This window comes from Tachysurus vachellii, chromosome 8 (genome assembly GCF_030014155.1).
Source record: "Tachysurus vachellii isolate PV-2020 chromosome 8, HZAU_Pvac_v1, whole genome shotgun sequence".
NCBI lineage: Eukaryota > Metazoa > Chordata > Actinopteri > Siluriformes > Bagridae > Tachysurus > Tachysurus vachellii.
Genome location: NC_083467.1, coordinates 22,933,845 through 22,954,884, shown reverse-complemented (window position 1 = coordinate 22,954,884; position 21,040 = coordinate 22,933,845). Strand labels below are relative to the sequence as shown.

The 21,040-nt window shown below is 34.4% G+C and overlaps 1 protein-coding gene and 2 long non-coding RNA genes across 5 annotated transcripts in view; 2 read left to right on the top strand and 1 right to left on the bottom strand.

Annotated features, from left to right (window-relative positions):
* Positions 1–2,103: 2,103 nt before the first annotated feature.
* LOC132850403 (nectin-4-like) overlaps positions 2,104–21,040 on the bottom strand; it is a 107,143-nt gene continuing 88,206 nt past the window's right edge. The window contains exons 5-8 of one of the 3 annotated variants that reach the window (XM_060876975.1): positions 3,133–3,281; positions 2,604–2,715; positions 2,461–2,509; positions 2,104–2,369 (exon numbers count right to left, since the gene is read on the bottom strand). In XM_060876975.1, the coding sequence (XP_060732958.1) occupies positions 2,361–2,369; positions 2,461–2,509; positions 2,604–2,715; positions 3,133–3,281 (319 nt within the window). In that variant the 3' untranslated portion in view covers positions 2,104–2,360. Of the gene's footprint in view, positions 2,510–2,603; positions 2,716–3,132; positions 3,282–21,040 lie in introns of all 3 variants that reach the window. The other 2 variants (XM_060876973.1, XM_060876978.1) reach the window with 2 other exon arrangements.
* Positions 11,738–13,712, top strand: LOC132850720 (uncharacterized). The gene is made up of 4 exons (XR_009648995.1): positions 11,738–12,045; positions 12,223–12,325; positions 12,988–13,039; positions 13,641–13,712. It is a non-coding gene; the product is annotated as an uncharacterized LOC132850720 (long non-coding RNA).
* The window catches only part of LOC132850409 (uncharacterized), a 65,180-nt gene continuing 62,567 nt past the window's right edge, over positions 18,428–21,040 (top strand). The window contains exons 1-2 of the long non-coding RNA XR_009648975.1: positions 18,428–18,528; positions 19,458–19,769. This is a non-coding gene — a long non-coding RNA (uncharacterized LOC132850409). The remainder of the gene's footprint in view (positions 18,529–19,457; positions 19,770–21,040) is intronic.

The window sequence follows — 21,040 nt, the reverse complement described above, 5'->3', positions numbered from 1 at the left end:
GCATTTATTTTTTTATTTATTTTTGGCTTCTGTGTTTATAAACGGCAGCTCGATAACCGCACCGCGCGTGAACATGCGTTCATATGCGCGTGCAATCGTGCACGAAATGACATGCGTGCTTTCCAGCAGAAACATCTGTGTGGGGACCAGTACAAAAAGTAGCGTGATAGCACTCCTAAATGACAATGTTAATGCAATATGGAAACCATTGGATTTACATTGGAATGGGCATAATGCCAGGTCAATATGAATGCACATCCCACAGCTCTCACAGCTCTCATGCATACTATAAAACACAGTGATACGGTATGGCAAGCCATTTTAGCTTTTATACATTCACATGATAGGGATTTTTGATATCAAGAATTCAGTTTTCAATACTTAAAATGTAAATATTAAGAGTGTGATTACTAGTAGTAACCATATTTTTGATATCAGGAATTACATTTTACACTAGTAAAAATAATTTCTGATATCTGCTATTGCATATTCACTAGTTGAATATTGCAAGAGCCAAGTCATATTATAAATAGTATTTTATATTTGAAAATGGATAAAGAGGAATCTGAGGGAGGCAGTTTAAGTGGGGCTTAATGCAGCTTATAAAATGAATAATAGTAGTTATCTATAACTTACAGGTGCTATGCTGAAATTTGTTAGTAGAGGAGATGCTGTCAAGTGTGAATGTGTGGCAAATGGTTTACTTGGCTCACGGGTCAGGTAGGAGGGCCCCTTAGCAGAATTTTGCTTAGGGCCCCAGGGAGGTCAGGATCGGCTCTGAACATGATTCAAACACAGTCTGAAGAAAGGAAAACATCATCTACCATTAGCTAGATCAGGGGTCGGTGCCCCACGGCTCCGCAGCCGCAAGTGGCTCTTTCATCCCTCTGCTGCGGCTCCCTGTAGATTTGGAAAATTTATATTTAATTTATATTTATTTTATTTTAGTTAGTTTTTAAAAAAAATGTAATTCTAAATTCTAAGATTATGATGCTCTTGTAACATTAAAACAAACCATGTTTAACTTGCTCAAATTATGCGTCATAACTGCCGACTTGCGAAATCCGACACACAGAAGCAGACGCATTTTTGGTTTGCTGCCCTGCAAGCTAAAATTTTGATGTCATGAATATGAAGAGGACTCAATTAGACATTGAACATTTTATTTGAAAGTAACCTTCAACCCAGCGTCTTTTTTGTTAAGGTTAGTTCAAACCGTTCAAAATATTTTTGTTTGCTTGCAGAAATAAAATTTCGTTTACATTGATTTAATAAATGCAACACACTACAGTTTTTTCTATACTTTCCACAAAGGTAAAAAATGATATATGCAGCGTTATCTTCATTTTAGATGTCAAAAGGGTTTTGTGGCTCCCTGTGTTTTTTTTCTGTGGAAACGGGTCCTAATGGCTCTTTGAGTGTTTAAGATAGACCCGTACCAAGGTCTGCCTAGAGTGTTTATTAGCCAACTTGTCTCCAGCTCATTGTGACCCTCTAATAAGTTTATACAAACAATCTCTAGTAATAAAAATTTCTAGTCAAAACCAACTTCTAGTCCTGCACACAGAAGGTCAGAACTTCACAAACAACTTCTTAGTAAAAAATTTTATTACAGCCTCTATCGTTGAATACACTAACTCTGATTCACTGGGTTACAGACTTGATACCATGAGCCTAAAACACTGTTTAGATGGTCTGTAGAGAGTCACTCATCTGCTAGAATTGGCTTCACCCAGTTCTGCAGTAGGATGAAATGAAATAAGGTGCTGTAATAAGCATCCAGGTGTAATCACCTGAGGAAATGTTAAAAAAGTTATGTTTTTGATGTCGTCTTGTTTCAGATTACTTGGTGTCTTCCTCTCGCTACAGGAAATTTTTTAGACCTGGTTGTTGTCCTGTTGAAGGATCATGGTCATGACAGCAGACCAGTCAGCAAACCTTATAAACTGGTTGTCAGTGAACGCGGGATAAAAACGGACCCAAACGCAGGACAGCTTAACAAAAACGGGGATTTAATAAATTAAAGAAACACGAAACAGGACACAGACATGACGACGACAGGAGACAATAATATTCCGCGCTGCACGAAGCAATGCGGCTCAATTAAATAATACAAATAATCATTATACACAAGGGACAGGTGTGCAGAGGCGGGGCAGAAAAGACAAGGGCGGGGCAGACACGTGAACATGAAACATAAACAAAAGGCACATGGCCAAAGTCCAGGCAGAGTCCTGACACTGGTCCTTTATGTTACAAATCCTGTGGGACCATTTGGTTTTCTCCTCACTTGAAGGAGGATAAGCCCCTCCACCACGACAAGGTATGGTCCCAGTAGAGAGGTTTGATTCATACATGTATCAATGCTCCTAAACAAAAAAAAAACATCTTACATGTAATTACAAACATAAGTGAGCAAAACAAGACCATAGAGATTTAAATAAATGATTTCACACAGACCTCTTTGTGGTCTGAAGATTCCGTACGCACAGGTTGACTGATATCACGCCTGAGTGAAAACAGAAAATAAGCAATTCACTTTAACAACTCTCTAAGTTTATAATCTGCTCTCATTACTAGATTGGTAAAATGACAAAACTCACCGCAGTATTTTATTAACACGCTGAAACAATTCAAAATTCCAAATGAGAAAACAGCAAACCCCAGCAACGAGGGTCAGGATGAACAGAGTCCACAAGATTTTAGATTCTGTAGCTGCAATGCCATTGAGAAAGTATTTTAGTTAGTTAAAAGTTTATGACACACTTCATAAAGATTTTTATGACTTATTTCAAAAAGAAACACTGCTGGTAACTGTTTTATGTCACTGAGGCCAAAATCCTCATTTAACACTTATTTCCGAAGGTTAAATGTTTACACAGTGTAGAACATATTAAGTAGAAGTGACCATTTTTAGTTTTCTTTTCACCTGCACTCCAGTACATTTGACTATAACTGGAATGTTAATATTAAGTTGAATACATGTAGGATGATGACTTGTGATTCTATGTTAATCTATTAAACTGTGTATCTATAAAATAAACCACATATTATGTGAAGTATGTCAACTATCTTGCAAGTAAGAGCATTTATTCACTGTTCCAGTGAAGGACAAATCATATACATACTTACATGTTTTATCATACATGTAGAAGGAACCAACAGCTTCACCGTATTGGTTAGACGCCACACAATAGTAACGTCCGTTACTATCAGGGGTCAGCTGAACAATCAGACTGCTATTAACACCACTGGAAAGAGTCTCGTTCACTGGAAAATATCTAAATGAAAATGTCTTTGATAAATAACAGTAAGTGTGATTGTATAAACAGCATACTGTAATTAGCATTTAAACTGTTCTATTCCACAAGCATGCTGAAATTTACATTATTACTTCTTAGCAATGACACATACTAAAAATGTGAATGGGCTTTTTTACATTTTTAGATTTCTTTTGCTTGAGGTAACAACAAAAACTGTCAGAAATGTGGTGTCTTCGGGATAACAAAACAAAAAAGATTTATAAAAGAAAAAGAGAAACTATTAAAAATATTATTAGATTTCTCACTGTAGAGAGTCCCCAGAGATTCCTGCAGAGATTATTGATTATTAACATATTATTTTAAAATAACATGAGGATAAACCCAAAATGTAACTATTTAAGTATTACATCATTGTATAGAATAAATCTTTATTATATTTATATTAATAATGTTTATTAGAATAATTATTATATTTAATAACTAATAATAAATAGAAATAATGTTAATGGTAATCTGGAAAACATGAATGCTGAGAGCCCTAAGTCTGCAGAGTATCTGACAAGTACTGTTTACTCTCTGCATGTCACAACAACCTCTCATTCTTCACATTTCTGGGAGACTTTCCTTAATGCCAAAGTAAAACCCACTGTTAAAATTTAAAATAAATTCAATTGAACTGTTGCATAATTTAGTGAAATATAATTTTATTTTTAAGCATCTTTATGCATTTATTGCTTAAATGTTTTGGCCAAGAATCCAGTCTATCCACCATCATAAGCTCGTGCAAAACTGACAAAGACGTTCAAAATTAGTTTGTATGCAAACTACACTGCTAGTAAGCTCAAGATAAAAGGAACTTGAAGGAAACATTATCAATTAATTTATTTTTAAATCACAAAAACCTTCAGGGTGTGTAGACTTTTTATATCTATTGTAAGCTTCAACTTTTTATGATAAACAGGAGACTCGACTCTGTTACCTGCTCCAGGTGAAACTGGTAGGTTTTGGATTAGCATCTGCTTCACACTGTAATGCCCCTTGATCACCTGCTGAACTAATATAAACCACCTGAGGAGGATCTGAGAAAAAAACTGAAAAGAAACATTAATACTTTACACCATTACTTGCATATTAATGTCTATAATAGACTATAGAAAATAATTTTGCTTTGTATAACTGCTTTTATAATGTGAAATAAATAAATATATGTTTTGTATGAATGTAAATTTAATACTATTGTTCTAGATGTCAAAATCTTTGTCAGATTTCACAATTAAGTTGGTTTACGTATTTATCTGACTGCCCACACATTCCTTTTGTTTCAGTTTATAGTTTTTAGTTTCAGTTTTTATAAGCATCTGTATAAAAATAATGAACTTGAAATCTTACAGTGAATATCCAATGTCTAATTCAGTTCCAGTTCCTGCTTTAGTCCAGGGTGTGTGACTACACACTGAACCTTCTTCTGGTTTAGATCTTTATATGCAGTTCCAATCAGGTTGCTTTTAACAGTGTATCTATCTTCAGAGTCCACAGTGACAGTATTTTGTACTTTCACTGTGTTGTTTAAAGCACCCAGACTCCACGACACTTCTGCTGCAGGCTTTGCATTGGCTGCAGTGCAGGTCGCTAAAATCCCTTCAGTGTCTCCAGCAACAGCAGGAACATCAGTGTCCACAGTGACAACAGGAGGAACTGAAAACAAAAACATGAACAAGAATTTAAAAAAATAATTATGTTTAAAAGATATCTGAATGAATGTGTTTCATTAATATGTATGTCTGACCCTGATCACTCATGTTATTGAGTACAAGTTTTATTTATATAAGTTTGACTTTAGAACAGTGAACTTCACACGGCATCGCTATTTACTGTAGGTCTACAGTGCTGAAAAGTTTGTAGTGACAAGCAAGAAGGCCATATTTTTCATATTTCATATTGAATAGTGTCATTTAGTATTATATTATATATAAAACTTAACTCGCCCTGTGAAATTTGTTTTTCATTTGTATCATCAGAACAAATATATGCTGGAATAAATGCATGATAAAACAAACGAATGAACAGGAACAGTACGCAGACTAGATTTACAATAAATAATAATTGCTCGAAAAAAGCACTTCTGTTCCTGTGCACCAAATTTTTAGCTCATAGTGATTTATAAATAAAACATTTATGTATGGATATGTGGACATCTACAGAACATTTAACAAATGAAGCCCAAAGAGTCAGAGCAGACTTGTAACACATTTTAATAAACAACAAATTTTACCTTGTACTCTGAGACGAATTTCTGTTTTATATGGTCCACTTGGAAATTCGCTGAAGATGCAGGTGTAGATTCCTTCATCTAAAAGTAACATTGCTTAGAAGAATTGAGCCGTCCAGTACTGCTAAGTTCCCTGCAAATTTTACTCGGTCCCTCAGCCTGTTAATATGTTCTTCTTTGCCACTGGAGGTGATAACCAGAAAATCTGTATTTGTTGGCTTTTTCTTTGTTCGTCTTTGCCACCTAATAGTTGTTAGAGGCTCTGTTGTCTCGATTGCTTCACAGAATAACTGCGCATCATCTCCTGCTGTCACAGACCCATCCCGACCAATGACCTTTATGGCTGTGTTAAAAAAAAAAACGGAGAATATTTTAATAATGAAATATGTTCACATCATGAGAATGAGCAAATTGTTGCTTTCCTCCAGAGAGCTAATTGTGTGTTGTGCACCTCTACTGTGCTAAGAACCCAGGATTCAGAAGAAAGCTGACTGGTTAGTGGAGTTTTAACAGGAGGACTCAGCAATATCTCAAGTATAATGCAATTCAAGCATGGGCCAGGTCAATTAAGGACATTCATAAACTTGTACCAAAACCAGATCAGTATTATCTTTGCTGTGTAAATTGGCTGAGTGTCATGCTGAAAGGGGGGACACTTTATATTAGTGCCCATGGTTTTGTAGCAGGAATGCCCATCAAGTTCATATACACTCACCAGTCACTTTATTAGATATTCATGTACACATATATATGCAGCTACACTGTATCTAATTAGCCAATCATGTAACAGCAGTGAAATGCAGACAAACACACAGATACATTCCAGCAGCTTTGGTAATGTTTACATCAACCATCATAATAGGGTGAAAAATGTGTGATCTCAGTGCTTTTGAGGATGACATGACTTATTACCAAACACGCTGGCTTGAGTATTTCTACAACTGCTCATCTCCCAGGATTTTCACACACAACAGTCTCTAGACATTAATCAGAATGGTGCAAAAAAAGTTTTAAAAAAATCTACAGATGCAACAGCAACCCATATTAACAGAGCTGTGGTTAAGAGAAACATCTCCGACTGCACATGAGCTACAACAGCAGAAGACCATGACAGATTTGACTTCTGTCAGACAAGAACAGAAAGCTGAGGCTGCAGCTGTAATGAACTCTCCAAAACAGGGCATCTAAAGACTTGAAAACATAGCACACCTATAGTAGGATAATATTATAACCTATATACTTATAGTAGGGTCAGAATTTTTTGTGTCAGTATTCCATGCTGGTGGAGATGATGTAATGTTTTGGTGAATGTTTTTGAGTATTGGTGCTGATCATCTGCCTGAGCAAAAACCTTAATCTGGTGTCACAATGACAAGGAGTTCGGTGTCATTTCCAGTCACCAGATCTAAAAACAATAAAACAGCAGTGGGATGTGGCAGAAAAGTAGATTCACTATATTAAAGTGTAGCTGAACAATTTCCAGAAAACGTGTAATGCAAATATTTTCCAACATCTTGCAGAATCTATGCCAGAAAGAAATAAATGTGATTTGAGAGCAAAAGTAGACCACATCCAGTATTAGTATGTTGTTCCTAATAAACTGACTTCTGTTGTTATCTTCTGATGTCTGGTATTGTCTGCGTCTTTGTTTCATGCTTTTTAGTTAATAAATCATTTTTATTTTTATGCTATCCTGCAGTTGGGTCTGTTTTTATCCCATGTGCTGACATGAGGAGGTCAGAATCAGCAGGATTAGAGTCAAAGGATTTTAAAATGTAAAATATCATGTTCATAATAGATCAGCATCAAGAAAAGGGCAGTTCACAGTGAAACCTCTCATTTACAGAAGAAACGTTTAAAAAATATGCATTTATTTTCCCTGAGAGAAGAAAAAGTACATTGTTCTTTATTTAAAATAAACTGTGAAAAATACTGAATAGTGAGGTAAGAATCACAAATATAAAACAGATAAAATCATCATACCAAGTTGTAAATTGGTAATAAACAATTAAAATATCAAAATAAGGGCGTTGATTAAAACACTAGATCCACAAAGCAATAGTTTCTGGAATTAGAGGGATTACAGTGCACCTGGCATTTGATATTTTTACCCCACCAGAGACATTAAAACCTGTGGTGTAAGAGGTGTAGTACAGACAAGAGACATTAAAAATACTATATAACAAAACAATTTATTTATTCAGTAAAAAACAACCCAGCTAGAGAGTTTCACACTTTTGTGCAGATTGTTTCAACATCTACAATTATACTTTTGTTTAACAGATAAAGAAGGAGCTCCTACCTTTAATGCTGGTAAAAAACAAAAGCAGCAGACAAAAACATGTTAACCCCGTCCTTACATCATAACACATCATCTTATATCATTTAATTTTCTAACAGACCGACCAGTGCACGTCCTGTTTATTATTTTGCTCTATTGCGCATGCGCACCGCCTACTGGACTACAGGTGGAACTACAACTGGACTGGAAGTGGAATTTCCACAAAGGTTTGGGAAAAAACACCACCCACATTCTTTTAAACAATCCGGCCACTTTAAAACACTTAAATAATTCTTCATGTATTTATTCTTGATTGCTTTTGCATCAATGAAAACCTTTAAGCCATCAGACTCATTAATACACAAGACTGCAATTATGAAATACTGGCCTAGACTACTTGTTCTGAGCAGGTGTTGTCAGTGAACAGGCTGTAAAACTGTTGGTTAAGTTACAGACACTCATGAAAAACTGATGCTGATTATCTGGGAAACTCTCTAACAGCAGTCGAAATGTCATTGTTTTTGTCAAACAAGTTGTGAATTTGTTGTAACATTAAAACAGGAGATCATGACTTACTCTGTGCTCAAAGTGATGCTCGCAGCTCCAGTGGGTTTCTCTGTGGGTGAACGAGGATGATGCTGAACAATTCCAGGATATGCTTTTTTTTTTTTCATTGGTTGTTGCGTTAAATCTTACCCATATACAATAGTGCTATTTTCCGATTGGCTATTGTGTAGCCTCTTTTTTTTGATTGGCTGATAAGTGTCAGGCTCAACTAAGAACTCCAGGGGAGACGCGCTTGATTCCTGCCCGGTTCCATAGAGACAGCGGTGCGGACAGATACGTTTTGGGCGCTGCAGCATCTTAAATATATGAAAAATAGTCAGTTTTTCTGTTTTTATATATAGTTGTTGTTTTGCACATGCACACCGCCTACTGGACTGGAGGTGACGCTTCACATAGGGCTGGGGAAATACCACCACCTCCACATTCTGATGAAATAAGTTTGGTAACTTTCTTAGTGAGGGCAGATGAAATTGAAAGTAATTTGTGCGGTTAAGTAAAATGTCTGTGGATTATCATGTGTGAATTTGCCTTTTGAATTCTGTGGATTATTATGTGTGAATTTGCATTTTGTATTCTGTGGATTACATCTCCTGTTCCAAGGGTTTCTGTAGACACTGCAATTCTCTGTTTTCCTGCCCCTGTGTGTCTGTGGATATTTGGAATGCTTACAGTGTGCATGCTGAGTGTATTGAGACTGTGTGTTCTCCTTATCACTCAGGATGAACAGAGTGATGAAACCCCTCCACTGAAGTTCTGTCTGGTGTCCTGCATTTGGGTTCAACCTGCAATCAATGACAATTTTTTGTTGCTGAATAAAAATAAATTAAGTTACAAAGAAAATTCACATTTCAAGTTATAGATCCAAACAAAATATCCTTAAAATAAAGCTACTGAGTTCTAATGAGTTTTCATTTCCACCCCTACAAGACTGGAGTGTTGAGCTGAAGTAGTGCATGTGAAGCCCCTCTTCTCAGGATGTGGTAAACATTTGTGTCTCTCAGGAAACCGCCATAGACATACACCACTACAGAAATGTACATTTGGTCTTATTTTATTGAGGCTAGTTTCACCATTTCTCGTTTCAATGAAATGATTTGGGTGTGAGTCAAGAACTCACCTATATGCATCGCCAGTCTATCTCAGGGCACCATACACACATTCACCTACAGTACTAGCATGTTTGATACATTTAATAATAATAATGATAACAATAATAATAATCACACTCAGTGCTTCTTGCCATTCTTACAAAACCATATTCTCCTCAACCAAACCATAAACCTGTCCATCTTTTTTGCTCTAAACTCAATTATAGTGTATAATATTCACTTCAGAAATTGTAGAATTATTATTAACTTTCTGACAGTGATTAATTATCTTATTATGATCCTCTTTTAAAGCTTATGTTGTTTATGAGAATTATTACTTATTTTTGGACACCTATGATCATCCGCTTTCTGATTTATTTTTTTCTTAACTTCTGCTTCCGCTTGTTCTGCGGTGTCTCTAAAGCCAACCACCTTTTAACTTCTACTTTAGCTGCTACACAATGTGTAAGACTCATCTTTAATCAAACTAACAGCATCATCATCATCATCATCATAACCATCATAATGCAGTATTTGGTGTTCATCATGTTTTGGTTATCTTGTGCAGGTATTCAGTTTTCACTACTTGTTTGGGTGTGTTTTGCTCATTGAGGGTCTGATGATAAATTATGTGAGAAGCGTATTTCAAATATAGTAATAACATTTTACTGGCACAACACAGCCTAAATGATATTTTAGTTATAATGTCTGGGTGTACGCACACATTGGTATTTTTATACTTAAAATACATAGGTATATACATTTTGCAGTATGTTTACTGCAATAATATTAAATTCTTTTTATGTAATGAAGGGATAGAATTTATTAAAACAGTAAAATTACATACAGTAAAATTATTACAGTAAAACAATGTTGGTCTAGACTGTAGCAATTATAGTTCCTTGCAAAATTATTAATACCCACTGAACTTTCACATTTTGACACGTTACAACCACGAAAAAAAATGTATTTTATTAGGATTTTATGTGATAGACCAAGACAAAGTGGCACATAATTGTGAAGTGGAAGGAAAATGATAAATGGTGTCCAAATTTTTTTTACAAATAAATATCTGAAAAGTGTGGCGTGTATTTGTATTCAGCCCCACAAGTCAATACTTTGTAGAACCACCTTTTGCTGCAATTACAGCTGCAAGTCTTTTGGGGTATGTCTCTGCCAGCTTTGCACATCTAGAGAGTGAAATTTTTGCCCATTCTTCTTTGCAAAATAGCTCAAGCTCAGTCAGATTGGATGGCAAGCGTCTGTGAACAGCGATTTTCAAGTCTCGCCACAGATTCTCAATTGGATTTAGGTCTGGACTTTGACTGGGCCATTCTAACACATGAATATGCTTTGATCTAAACCACTCCATTGTAGCTTTGGCTGTATGTTTAGGGTCATTGTCTTGCTGGAAGGTGTCTTGCTCAAGTCTTCTGACAGCTTAACAGGAAAACAGGTTTTCTTATGGCTTTCTTTCAATAATGGTTGAAATTTGTTGCCACTCTTCCATAAAGACCAGATTTGTGGAGTGCACGACTAATAGTTATCCTGTGGACAGATTCTCCCACCTGAGCTGTGAATCTCTGCAGCTCCTCCAGTTACCATGGGCCTCTTGGCTGCTCCAATTAATTCTCTTCTTGCACGGCCTGTCAGTTTAGGTGGACGGCTATGTCTTGGTAGGCTTGATACTCTTTCCATTTCTGGATGATGAATTGTACAGTGCTCTGTGAGATGTTCAAGGCTTGGGATATTAATTTATAACCTAACCCTGCTTTAAACTTCTCAACTTTATCCTTGACATGTCTGGTGTGTTCTTTGGTCTTCGTGATGCTGTTTGTTCACTAATGTTCTCTAACACACTTCTGAGGGCTTCACAGAACAGCTGTATTTATACTGAGATTGAATGACAGACAGGTGCACTCTATTTACTAATTAGGTGACTTCTGAAGACAGTTAGTTTCACTGGATTTTAGTTAGGGGTATCAGAGTAAAGGGGACTGAATACAAATGCACACCACACTTTTCAGATATTTATTTGTAAAAACAAATTGGACACCATTTATAATTTTCATTCCACTTCACAATTATGTGCCACTTTCTTTTGGTCTATTTCATGAAATCTCAATAAAATACATTTTTCTTTGTGGTTGTAACGTCAAAATGTGGAAAAATTCAGTGGGTATGAATACTTTTGCAAGGCACCGTATATGCAATATAAGCAAGCAAGTAAACGTTCAATGTTGGCTTTACGTTTTTTACCCACAGATTGTACCAAGGCATTTGAGGACAATACTCAAAACCAGATGTACAGAAATGTTTCAAAGGGAGAGAATGTTATTTTACACTGTGATGGAAATCGGACTATTAAATCTGAAGATTTTGTCTGGCATAAAGACAAGATTCTTCTTTTTGACTACAGCCCAGTAATAAACCAAACTGTGATCAACTACACATGAGACAGGATGCATGTTGACCCACAAAATCCAAGAAAACTACAGATATCTGATGTACAGCCTTCAGATGCAGGATTATACTCATGTTTCCCATTCGACAAGGAGTGGATATTGACTATAGCAGGTGTTTAAATCCTCTTTTTAAGAAGTGTTTAATATGTCTTGTTCAGTTTCATCAAATGAAATAGCATAACAACTTATGTCATTTTTAAAAGAGGTAATTATATTATTATAGATTATATTTGGTGACAATATGCGTTACTGATTATCTTGTATTTGTTTTTATCTTTTGCCAATTCAGACAGAGAAATACAACAAGACAATATATGGCCATTCTACATAGTTTTCTCAGTAAGCACAGTGTGTATCACAGTGTGTCTCTTCTGTGGCGTGTGTCTTTACAGGTGAGAGACCACCAGATATTTTATAAAAAGTTCACCATTTAAATTTCATCTAAATAGCAGGTTTTTGACCATTAAACACTATGTAGTATATAGTATATATTGCATTCATTTAAAAAAAAATGATACAGATGATAGAGATGACTTCATTAAGGGCAACAACACAGCAGTGTGATGTGAATGCAAAATAAATTAATAGATAAAACAGGATAATAAATACACAGGACAGTGTGTGCTTTTTAGTGGAGTTCCGAAATCAGAACCATGAACCATATGTTATTATTATTATTATTATTAGTAGTAGTAGTAGTAGTAGTAGTAGTAGTAGTAGTAGTAGTAGTAGTAGTAGTAGTAGTGAATTTATGCTTCTGGTATTAATCAAGGCTGAAGTCATAACAAAACTAAATGTACATAAAACATTTAGAATTTACTTTTGCCCTGTCCTCATAGTCAGCATTAGTCTTTTTACTGAATTTTTAATCCTGTTATTCATTGCTAATTTCCAAAATCTGTTGTTACTCGTTTTGTATTAATAATTACAGCACATAAACACAACTTACACCCAGGAATTACACTAACATTATTACTACTTTATCAGGATGGGAAGAAAAAATGTGTCACTTTGTGATTGGTCCAAGGAATAGAGAATTTACATTTCTTTACAGGAAATGGAAAGAAAGAGCAGCCTCTGATCCAACTGAAACTAGCAATGAGCTTGTAAGTTTTTTAATATACAGTATATATATATATTTTATATTTATATATAATATAATAATATAATAATATAAAATTTATATTTATTAAAAAATCTATATTCTTTATAAAACATATATATATATATATATATATATATATATATATATATATATATATATATATATATATATATATATATATATATATATATAGTATATATAAAGCTGTAGACATGTGAATGCTGAGTTAATATTCATATTAATTAAATGAATCCCTGAGTGTGGAAAATGCAAAGACTATGTATTACCTGCCTGCAAAAATCTATCAATAATAAATATAAGATTTTTAACAGTTTAGTATTTAAAAAAATATGTTTTACTTGCTTTAATATTGAGACGAGAAGATGAGTTTTATCTTCTTTGTTTTATGTCCTGAATATGGAACTGTGTGCTTATCAATAAGTTTTTTATTTACTGATGAATTCCATGTAACATTCTTATCAACTCTACTTACCTAACCTAGAAATGATTTCTACATAGTTTAAACTTTGGGTATTGCTAAACTCTGAGTTATAAATTAATGAAAATGAACTTGGACTTTTATTTATTTTTTGTGTAACTAGGCAAAGGTATATAATGATTCTGCCCATCACAGTGAGACAATAACTATCTGTGTAAGTTTCCCACCATCAACCTAGCCTGTTTATCTGTCTATATATTTAGCCATCTACCCATCTATCTATAATTAATACTTTATTATTTTACAGGTCTACACCACGACAAGCTCAGATAACTTTGAATCCTGAGCATCAACCATTACTGCTTTACAGAGTCACCAGCTCTTCCTTCTACAGAAACAGAAGTCTGGATATTAAAAGCTTTGCATGTTCTTTAGGAAGCAGATGTTTGTATGTTCTACAGCTAACAACTGTTTTAATTTTTCTTAATGCATTTGCTATTACATAAAACTGATTTGAACTCATAGTGTTGCTCGTAGTCACTCGTACTGATCTACTTTATTTGGGTCATAATTACTACTTTTACTATCCATGTGTTCAGATTTTAATATACTATATGTGCTCAGGTGACAGGAAAGCCACTAGGGGACAGCAAATCATAAAATAAACAAATGTTGTGCCTCCCAACATATGCAAATAGCCAAATGCTCATTTACTGTAATGCATTTTATTAAGTAGAGATTGTGCGTGCTGTTTCATTTGCTTTACCATACACTTTTGCAAAAGACTAGTTTCAGATAAAGACAGCACCACATCAAGTTCTCTGTCATTCAAGAAGAAACACAGGCATGTTGAGACAGCAAAATCAACCTTCACATACTCCACAGACTGTCTCCAGTCTGGTCTGGGTCTATTAAAATGCAAGCAAACATCATTAAAGAACACAGTAGAAACAAAAACCCTCTGTTGCAAATGGTGTACTGTGAGTTAACCTTGGAGGTGGGGTAGTGCATGTGAAACCCCTTGCTCTTCAGGATGAGGTAAACAATACTGTCACACAGAAAACTGTCATGAATATACACCACTACACAATTTAAGCACGTTATATCAACTCAACACTAATGTGGTCAAGCTATACTGTTTTAATTATTATAAAAAAAAATATTTACTTACAGGTACATATTTGTTTTTACCATCTTCTAAAAAGTAGGGTTTTTACCATACTGTAATGAAACTACCTAGCAATTCTTATGCAGAAGTGTAAACACACAAACACACATCATACACATGTGCACAAACATGCACACACACACACACACACACACACACACACACACACACACACACACACACACACACACACACACACACACACACACACACAAATAAAATTGTATACAATAGAACACACTGTCATTTCCCCTGGACCATGATGTAGCACATTATACAGTAGAGTACACAAGAAAAAACAAGAAATACAGAGAAGAAAACAACAGAAATGAAGCACAACAAATGGCTAGAAGATGAGCTATAAACTATAAAGTACTATGTATTGTAGCAGGAAAAAGCCTAGCAGCAATACTGGCAGCAAAAGTTCCATAATAAAGAGTGTCTGATGTTAGTAAATGTACATTAAAATGTAGGAAGTGTCTGTAGTTGCTGTGAGATTAGAACAGGAAACATGATTGTTAGGACCACTTATTGAGTAAAGTCAACTGATTGAACATGTTCTCTCTGTTTCCAACATGGTGTTTCCACCATGCAGTGAAATGCTTATTACGACTGTCCTGTATTCAAACAATAAGGAAAAAAAAATATAACCAAAAGGAGGTAGTTAAATAAAAGTAAAAACTATATAGAAACATGTGTCTGTCCTCTCAGCTTGCTTTAATTTTCTTGATTTTCTCTTGATTTATAGGAATGTTGTGGTTATTAAATGAGATATTAATCAGATATGAAATAACTAGGAAGACAGACAAACAGACTGTAACTAGGCAAAGTTATGGCCTCTGGATCACTGACATCAGTCTAGATCTACTGTACAAATGTTTGATAGTCAAGTTCAACCAGGACAGAATCTGCTGTCAAGCACATTTAAAAATCTTCTGACCATGCCCAGGTAGGATTCTTCTTTTTAAACATGATTCTAGGAAGACTTGGAATGGGTTTTTCAAGTTGTTTTCAAACCAGATTATTTTTTCAAGTTGTCGTCAATTCTTCTGCATGTAAAATGTCTGTTGCCATTTTTCAGCATGCCATCTGTTTCTTCCTTAAGAAATGTTGGCCAATGTTTTAAAAGCTCACCAGGAGAATCTACTATGCCTAGACATTCCACCAGTTTGATTGAATCTTACCACTGAAAGCTGCATGTTTGTCAAAAGGTAAGGTTAAATATACTTTTTGTCACCCAATGTAGGGAGTGGAAAAGGAAGCTCTCTTGGGAAGTTGCAGGTGACCTTCTGTAAATCCACACTTATACATAATTCCAAACTTACAACAAAGGAAATGACAGGTCATTGTTATATATAATGTATAAAGACAGTGATGTGACTATCTAGCTTGCGGTTAATTTTAACCAAGCCTTTGGTTCTAACATTTAAAGGTGTGTCATTTTCTGGGTTCTCACTTCCCTTTATCCTTTATAATTAACTCACAGACTGCTTCTTGTACCAATGAATGTGTTTTACCTGTGTCTATTATGACTGAGTACTCCATTTTTTAGAGGTGTAAGCATTAATGTCCTAGACTGCAATGGAGCTGTTTTGGAACACATTGAATAACTTTTGGGTAATTGCTGTTTACCTTGTTCCACAAGGTTCTCACAAGATCATCCACAGACTTCACTGTTCCTATCAGATGACTTACCAAATGTGGGTTGCAGTTCCCTCAAGTGAGACTAACTCACCAGACTGTACGTATGTACTACCCATCTGCAAAACCTGTGACATCTACACTGAGTGTGTGCCACATTAAGAGTTTTGGTTCCCCCATTTCATATTGTTCTCCATGATGCTTTAATTCTGCTTGGATCTTTTGAACTTGTGAATCTTTTTCTGGTGCTGGAGATGGTCAGACTTCTGGTAAAAATCAGTTGTGATCAACACTCTGATACTCTGATTACACTTCCTGTGTAATTTTCCAGCTATGTACACACTTGCTTATAAAACACCCACCCTTTCACTTATTCCATTGTATTCAACTCAGATTATAATGTAGTCAAGCTATAATTCATTTGTTTTTACATTTTACCTTTATTAGTTTTTTTCCACAGGTCTATAAAATGACCAGCTTATATAACATTGCTTATGGCTACAACTTTAGACCCAAACAACTGCACTGCTTTACAGAGTGTCATCATTTCCTTATAAACAAACCTGCTATGCTCATACTGAAAGGGCATACACTTAGACATAAACATATAAACTGACTGGCCTTTTACTGTACACTCAAATCTGGATTTTGTAACAGTTTAGTGTCTTCAGTAAAGGAGATTCTTGTATGTTTGTGTTATGCTGTTTGCAATAAAAAGGGAAGTTTCTGTAGTTTCTCAAATTCAGTCAAATGCTCTTTTGATGAAATGGGGGTGTGGAAGCCTTATTAGTGCCACATATACATACAGCAAAGTGGAATACTTTTCTTTGCATATCCCAACTAAGGAGGTTGGGGTTGGAGCACAGAGGCAGCTATGATACAGCAGGGGGGGGGTTAAGGGCCTTGCTCAAGGGCCCAACAGTGACAGCTTGGCAGTGCTGGGGCTTAAACCCCAAATCCTTCGATCAACAACCCAGAGCCTTAACCACTTGAGCCACCACTGCAAAATTCATTTAACGAGAAAAAATTGTTATGGCTTTATATGGCAAAAGATTATCTACTTAATATCTAGTAAGTCTGACTGATATTTAAATACAAACTGTTTTAATGTTATTTGCAAAGCAGAGATATAAGATAAGAACTAGCACATACACTTTTGTGTCACTCAGGAAACACGCCATGGACGTACACGACTACAGAAATGTACATTTGGTCTGGCTTTATTTTACTGAGGCTAGTTTCACCATTTCTCTTACAGCAAATTGGATTGTATTAAAAGGTGCTGAACATATCTTAGTGTATAGGTTTATATGTATATTGCTGCTCATCTATTCTTATGCAAAAGTGTTATAGTTCAAAGAACTTGTTCAGTGTGTGATCTACAGTTTTAAATATGAGAGAGAGAGAGAGAGAGAGAGAGAGAGAGATCCCTTCTACAGCCTGAGAAATAATGTACTGTTGCATTTTACAGCTGATAAAATATTCTTTTCCCAGGAAATGCCTGTTTCGATGAAATAATTTTGGTGTGTGAGTCAAGAACTCACCTACAGTATATGCATCGCCGGTCCATCTCAGGGCGCCATACTGTACACACATTCACCTACTAGCATGTTTAATACATTTAAAAAAATAAAAATGAATAAATAAATAAATAAATAAATAAATAAATAAATAATAATAATAATAATAATCACACTATTATAATATAGAGTATTTTGTGATATAAAAAGTATTTTGTATATTTAATTCAATTACAGAAACTCAGTGCCTCTTGCCATTCTTACAAAACCATATTCTCCTCAGAAACCAAACCATAAACCTGTCCATCTTTTTTTGCTCTAAACTCAATTATAGTGTATATGTAAAAATGATATGTACAATATTTTTACAATAATATTCACTTCAGAAATTGTAAAAAATATTATTAACTTTCAGACAGTGATTAATTATCTTATTATGATCCTCTTTTAAAGATTATGTTGTCTATGAGAATTATTACTTATTTTTGGACACATATGAACTTTCATCTGCTCTCTGTTGCACTTTTTTCTTAACTTCTGCTTCCGCTTGCTCTGCGGTGTCTCTAAAGCCAACCACCTTTTAACTTCTACTTTAGCTACTACACAATGTGTAAGACGCATCTTTAATCAAACTGACAGCATCATCATCATCATCATCATCTTCATCATAAACATCAGAATGCAGTATTTGGTGTTCATCATGTTTTGGTTATCTTGTGCAGGTATTCAGTTTTCACTAATTGTTTGGGTGTGTTTTGCTCATTGGGTGTGTTTTGAGGGTCTGATGAGTTTTTATGTGAGAAGCGTATTTCAAATATAGTAATAACATTTTACTGGCACAACACAGCCTAAATGACATTTTGGATATAATGTCTGGGTGTACGCACACATTGGTATTTTTACACTTAAAAATACATAGGTATACACATGTTGCAGTATGTTTACTGCAATAATATTTAATTATTTTTATGGATTATTATTTTATGTATTACTATTACAAAACTATTTTAACGCTGAGTCATTATCACAATTTAATTGTCACAAATGAACAGACAAGAGTACAAAAGTTTAGAAGTGTAACACCAGTAACATAAAGCAATGTTGGTCTAGACTGTATTTCAGTCTTATCTTCAGTTCCACACAAACACTGTTATTGTAAGGCATCTTTTTTCCGCTCTACAAACTGACTAGCTATCAGGGAATTTTCATTTTTTTTATTTTTACTGGCTGTTAAAAAATTGCAAGCTTTATGCAAATATTCAATATTTCTCAGTTTTAAATTAATCCATTGCTGTACGAGTTATATATTTGTAGCTAAAGTGACAAATTAAATGAAGGTTATTCAATGATTTAATGATATAATCCATGCAGACAAATTAAATGTTATGCAGTAAAATACCTGCACAAACAGACTGGCTTCTAGATTGGACTACATTGTATATAATAATCATTTCATTATTCACCGTACAGATGTGGTTATTATTTATTTGATTGTTTGTTTGTTTGTTTGTTTGTCTGCTTCTTTGTTTAAACATTTAAATCTAGCATGTTTGTGCTCACAGTTCCAAATGAAAATTAGTGTCATATAGCTTATATGCAATATAAACAAGCAAGTAAATATTAAATGTTGGCTTTACTTTTTTACCCACAGATTGTACCAAGGCATTTGAGGACAATACTCAAAACCAGATGAACAGAAATGTTTCAAAGGGAGAGAATGTTATTGTACACTGTGATGGAAATCGGACTAGTCAATCTGTAGATATTGGCTGGCGTAAAGACAAGATTCTTCTTTTTAATTACAGCCCAGTAATAAACCAAATTGTGATGAACTACACATCAGGCAGGATGCATGTTGACCCACAAAATCCAAGAAAACTACAGATATCTGATGTACAGCCTTCAGATGCAGGATTATACTCATGTTTCCCATTCGACAAGGAGTGGATATTGACTATAGCAGGTGTTTAAATCCTCTCTTTAATAAGTGTTTAATATGTCTTGTTCAGTTTCATCAAATGAAATAGCATAACAACTTATGTCATTTTTAAAAGAGGTAATTATATTATTATAGATTATATTTGGTGAAAATATGTGTTACTGATTATCTTGTATTTGTTTTTAGCTTTTGCCAACACAACAAGACAATATATGGCCATTCTACATAGTTTTCTCAGTGTGTGCTTTTTAGTGAAGTTCTGAAATTTCAGAACCATGAACCATATGTTATTATTATTATTATTATTATTATTAGTAGTAGTAGTAGTAGTAGTAGTAGTAGTAGTAGTAGTATTAGTAAAGTTGTTGTTGTCAGAAAAAGATTAAGAATGATAACACCAAAATTATAATTTAAATTATACTGCAGAAAAGTCTAAATGTTATGTGTTAAATTGAATGTCCTCATAGTCAACATTAGTCTTTTTACTCATTTTTAATCCTGTTATTCATTGCCAGTTTCCAACATCTGTTTTCACTCTGTTTGTATTAGTAATTACAGCACATAAACACAACTTACACCCAGGAATTACACTAACATTATTACCACTTTATCAGGATGGGAAGAAAAAATGTGTCACATTTTGGTTACTTTGTGATTGGTCCAAGGAATAGAGAATTTGTTTTTCTTTCAGGAAATGGAAATAAAGAGCAGCCTCTGATCCAACTGAAACTAGCAATGAGCTTGTAAGGTTTTTTTTTTTTTTTTAAACATAAAGCTGTAGACATTTGAATGCTGAGTTAATATTCATAATAATTAAATTAATCCGAGTGAGGAAAATGCAAAGACTATGAATTATCTGCCTGCAAAAATCTATTAATAATAAGTATAACATTTTTAAAAGTTTAGAATTCAAAAAATAATGTTTTACTTTAATATTGAGACGAGAAGTTGAGTTTTATTTTCTTTGTTTTATGTCCTGAATATGGAACTGTGTGCTTAACAAAATGTTTTTTATTTACTGATGAATTTTGATCAACTCTACTTACCCAACCTAGAAAGGATTTCTAAATAGTGTAACAGTTAAATAGTTGTAGATTAATAGTTGCGAAACTCTTTGAGTTATAAATGAATGGAAATGAACTTGGACTTTCATTTAATTTTTGTGTAACTAGGCAAAGGTATATAAAGATTCTGCCCATCACAATGAGACGATAACTATCTGTGTAAGTTTCCCACCATCAACTTAGCCTGTTTATCTATCTATCTATCTATCTATCTATCTATCTATCTATCTA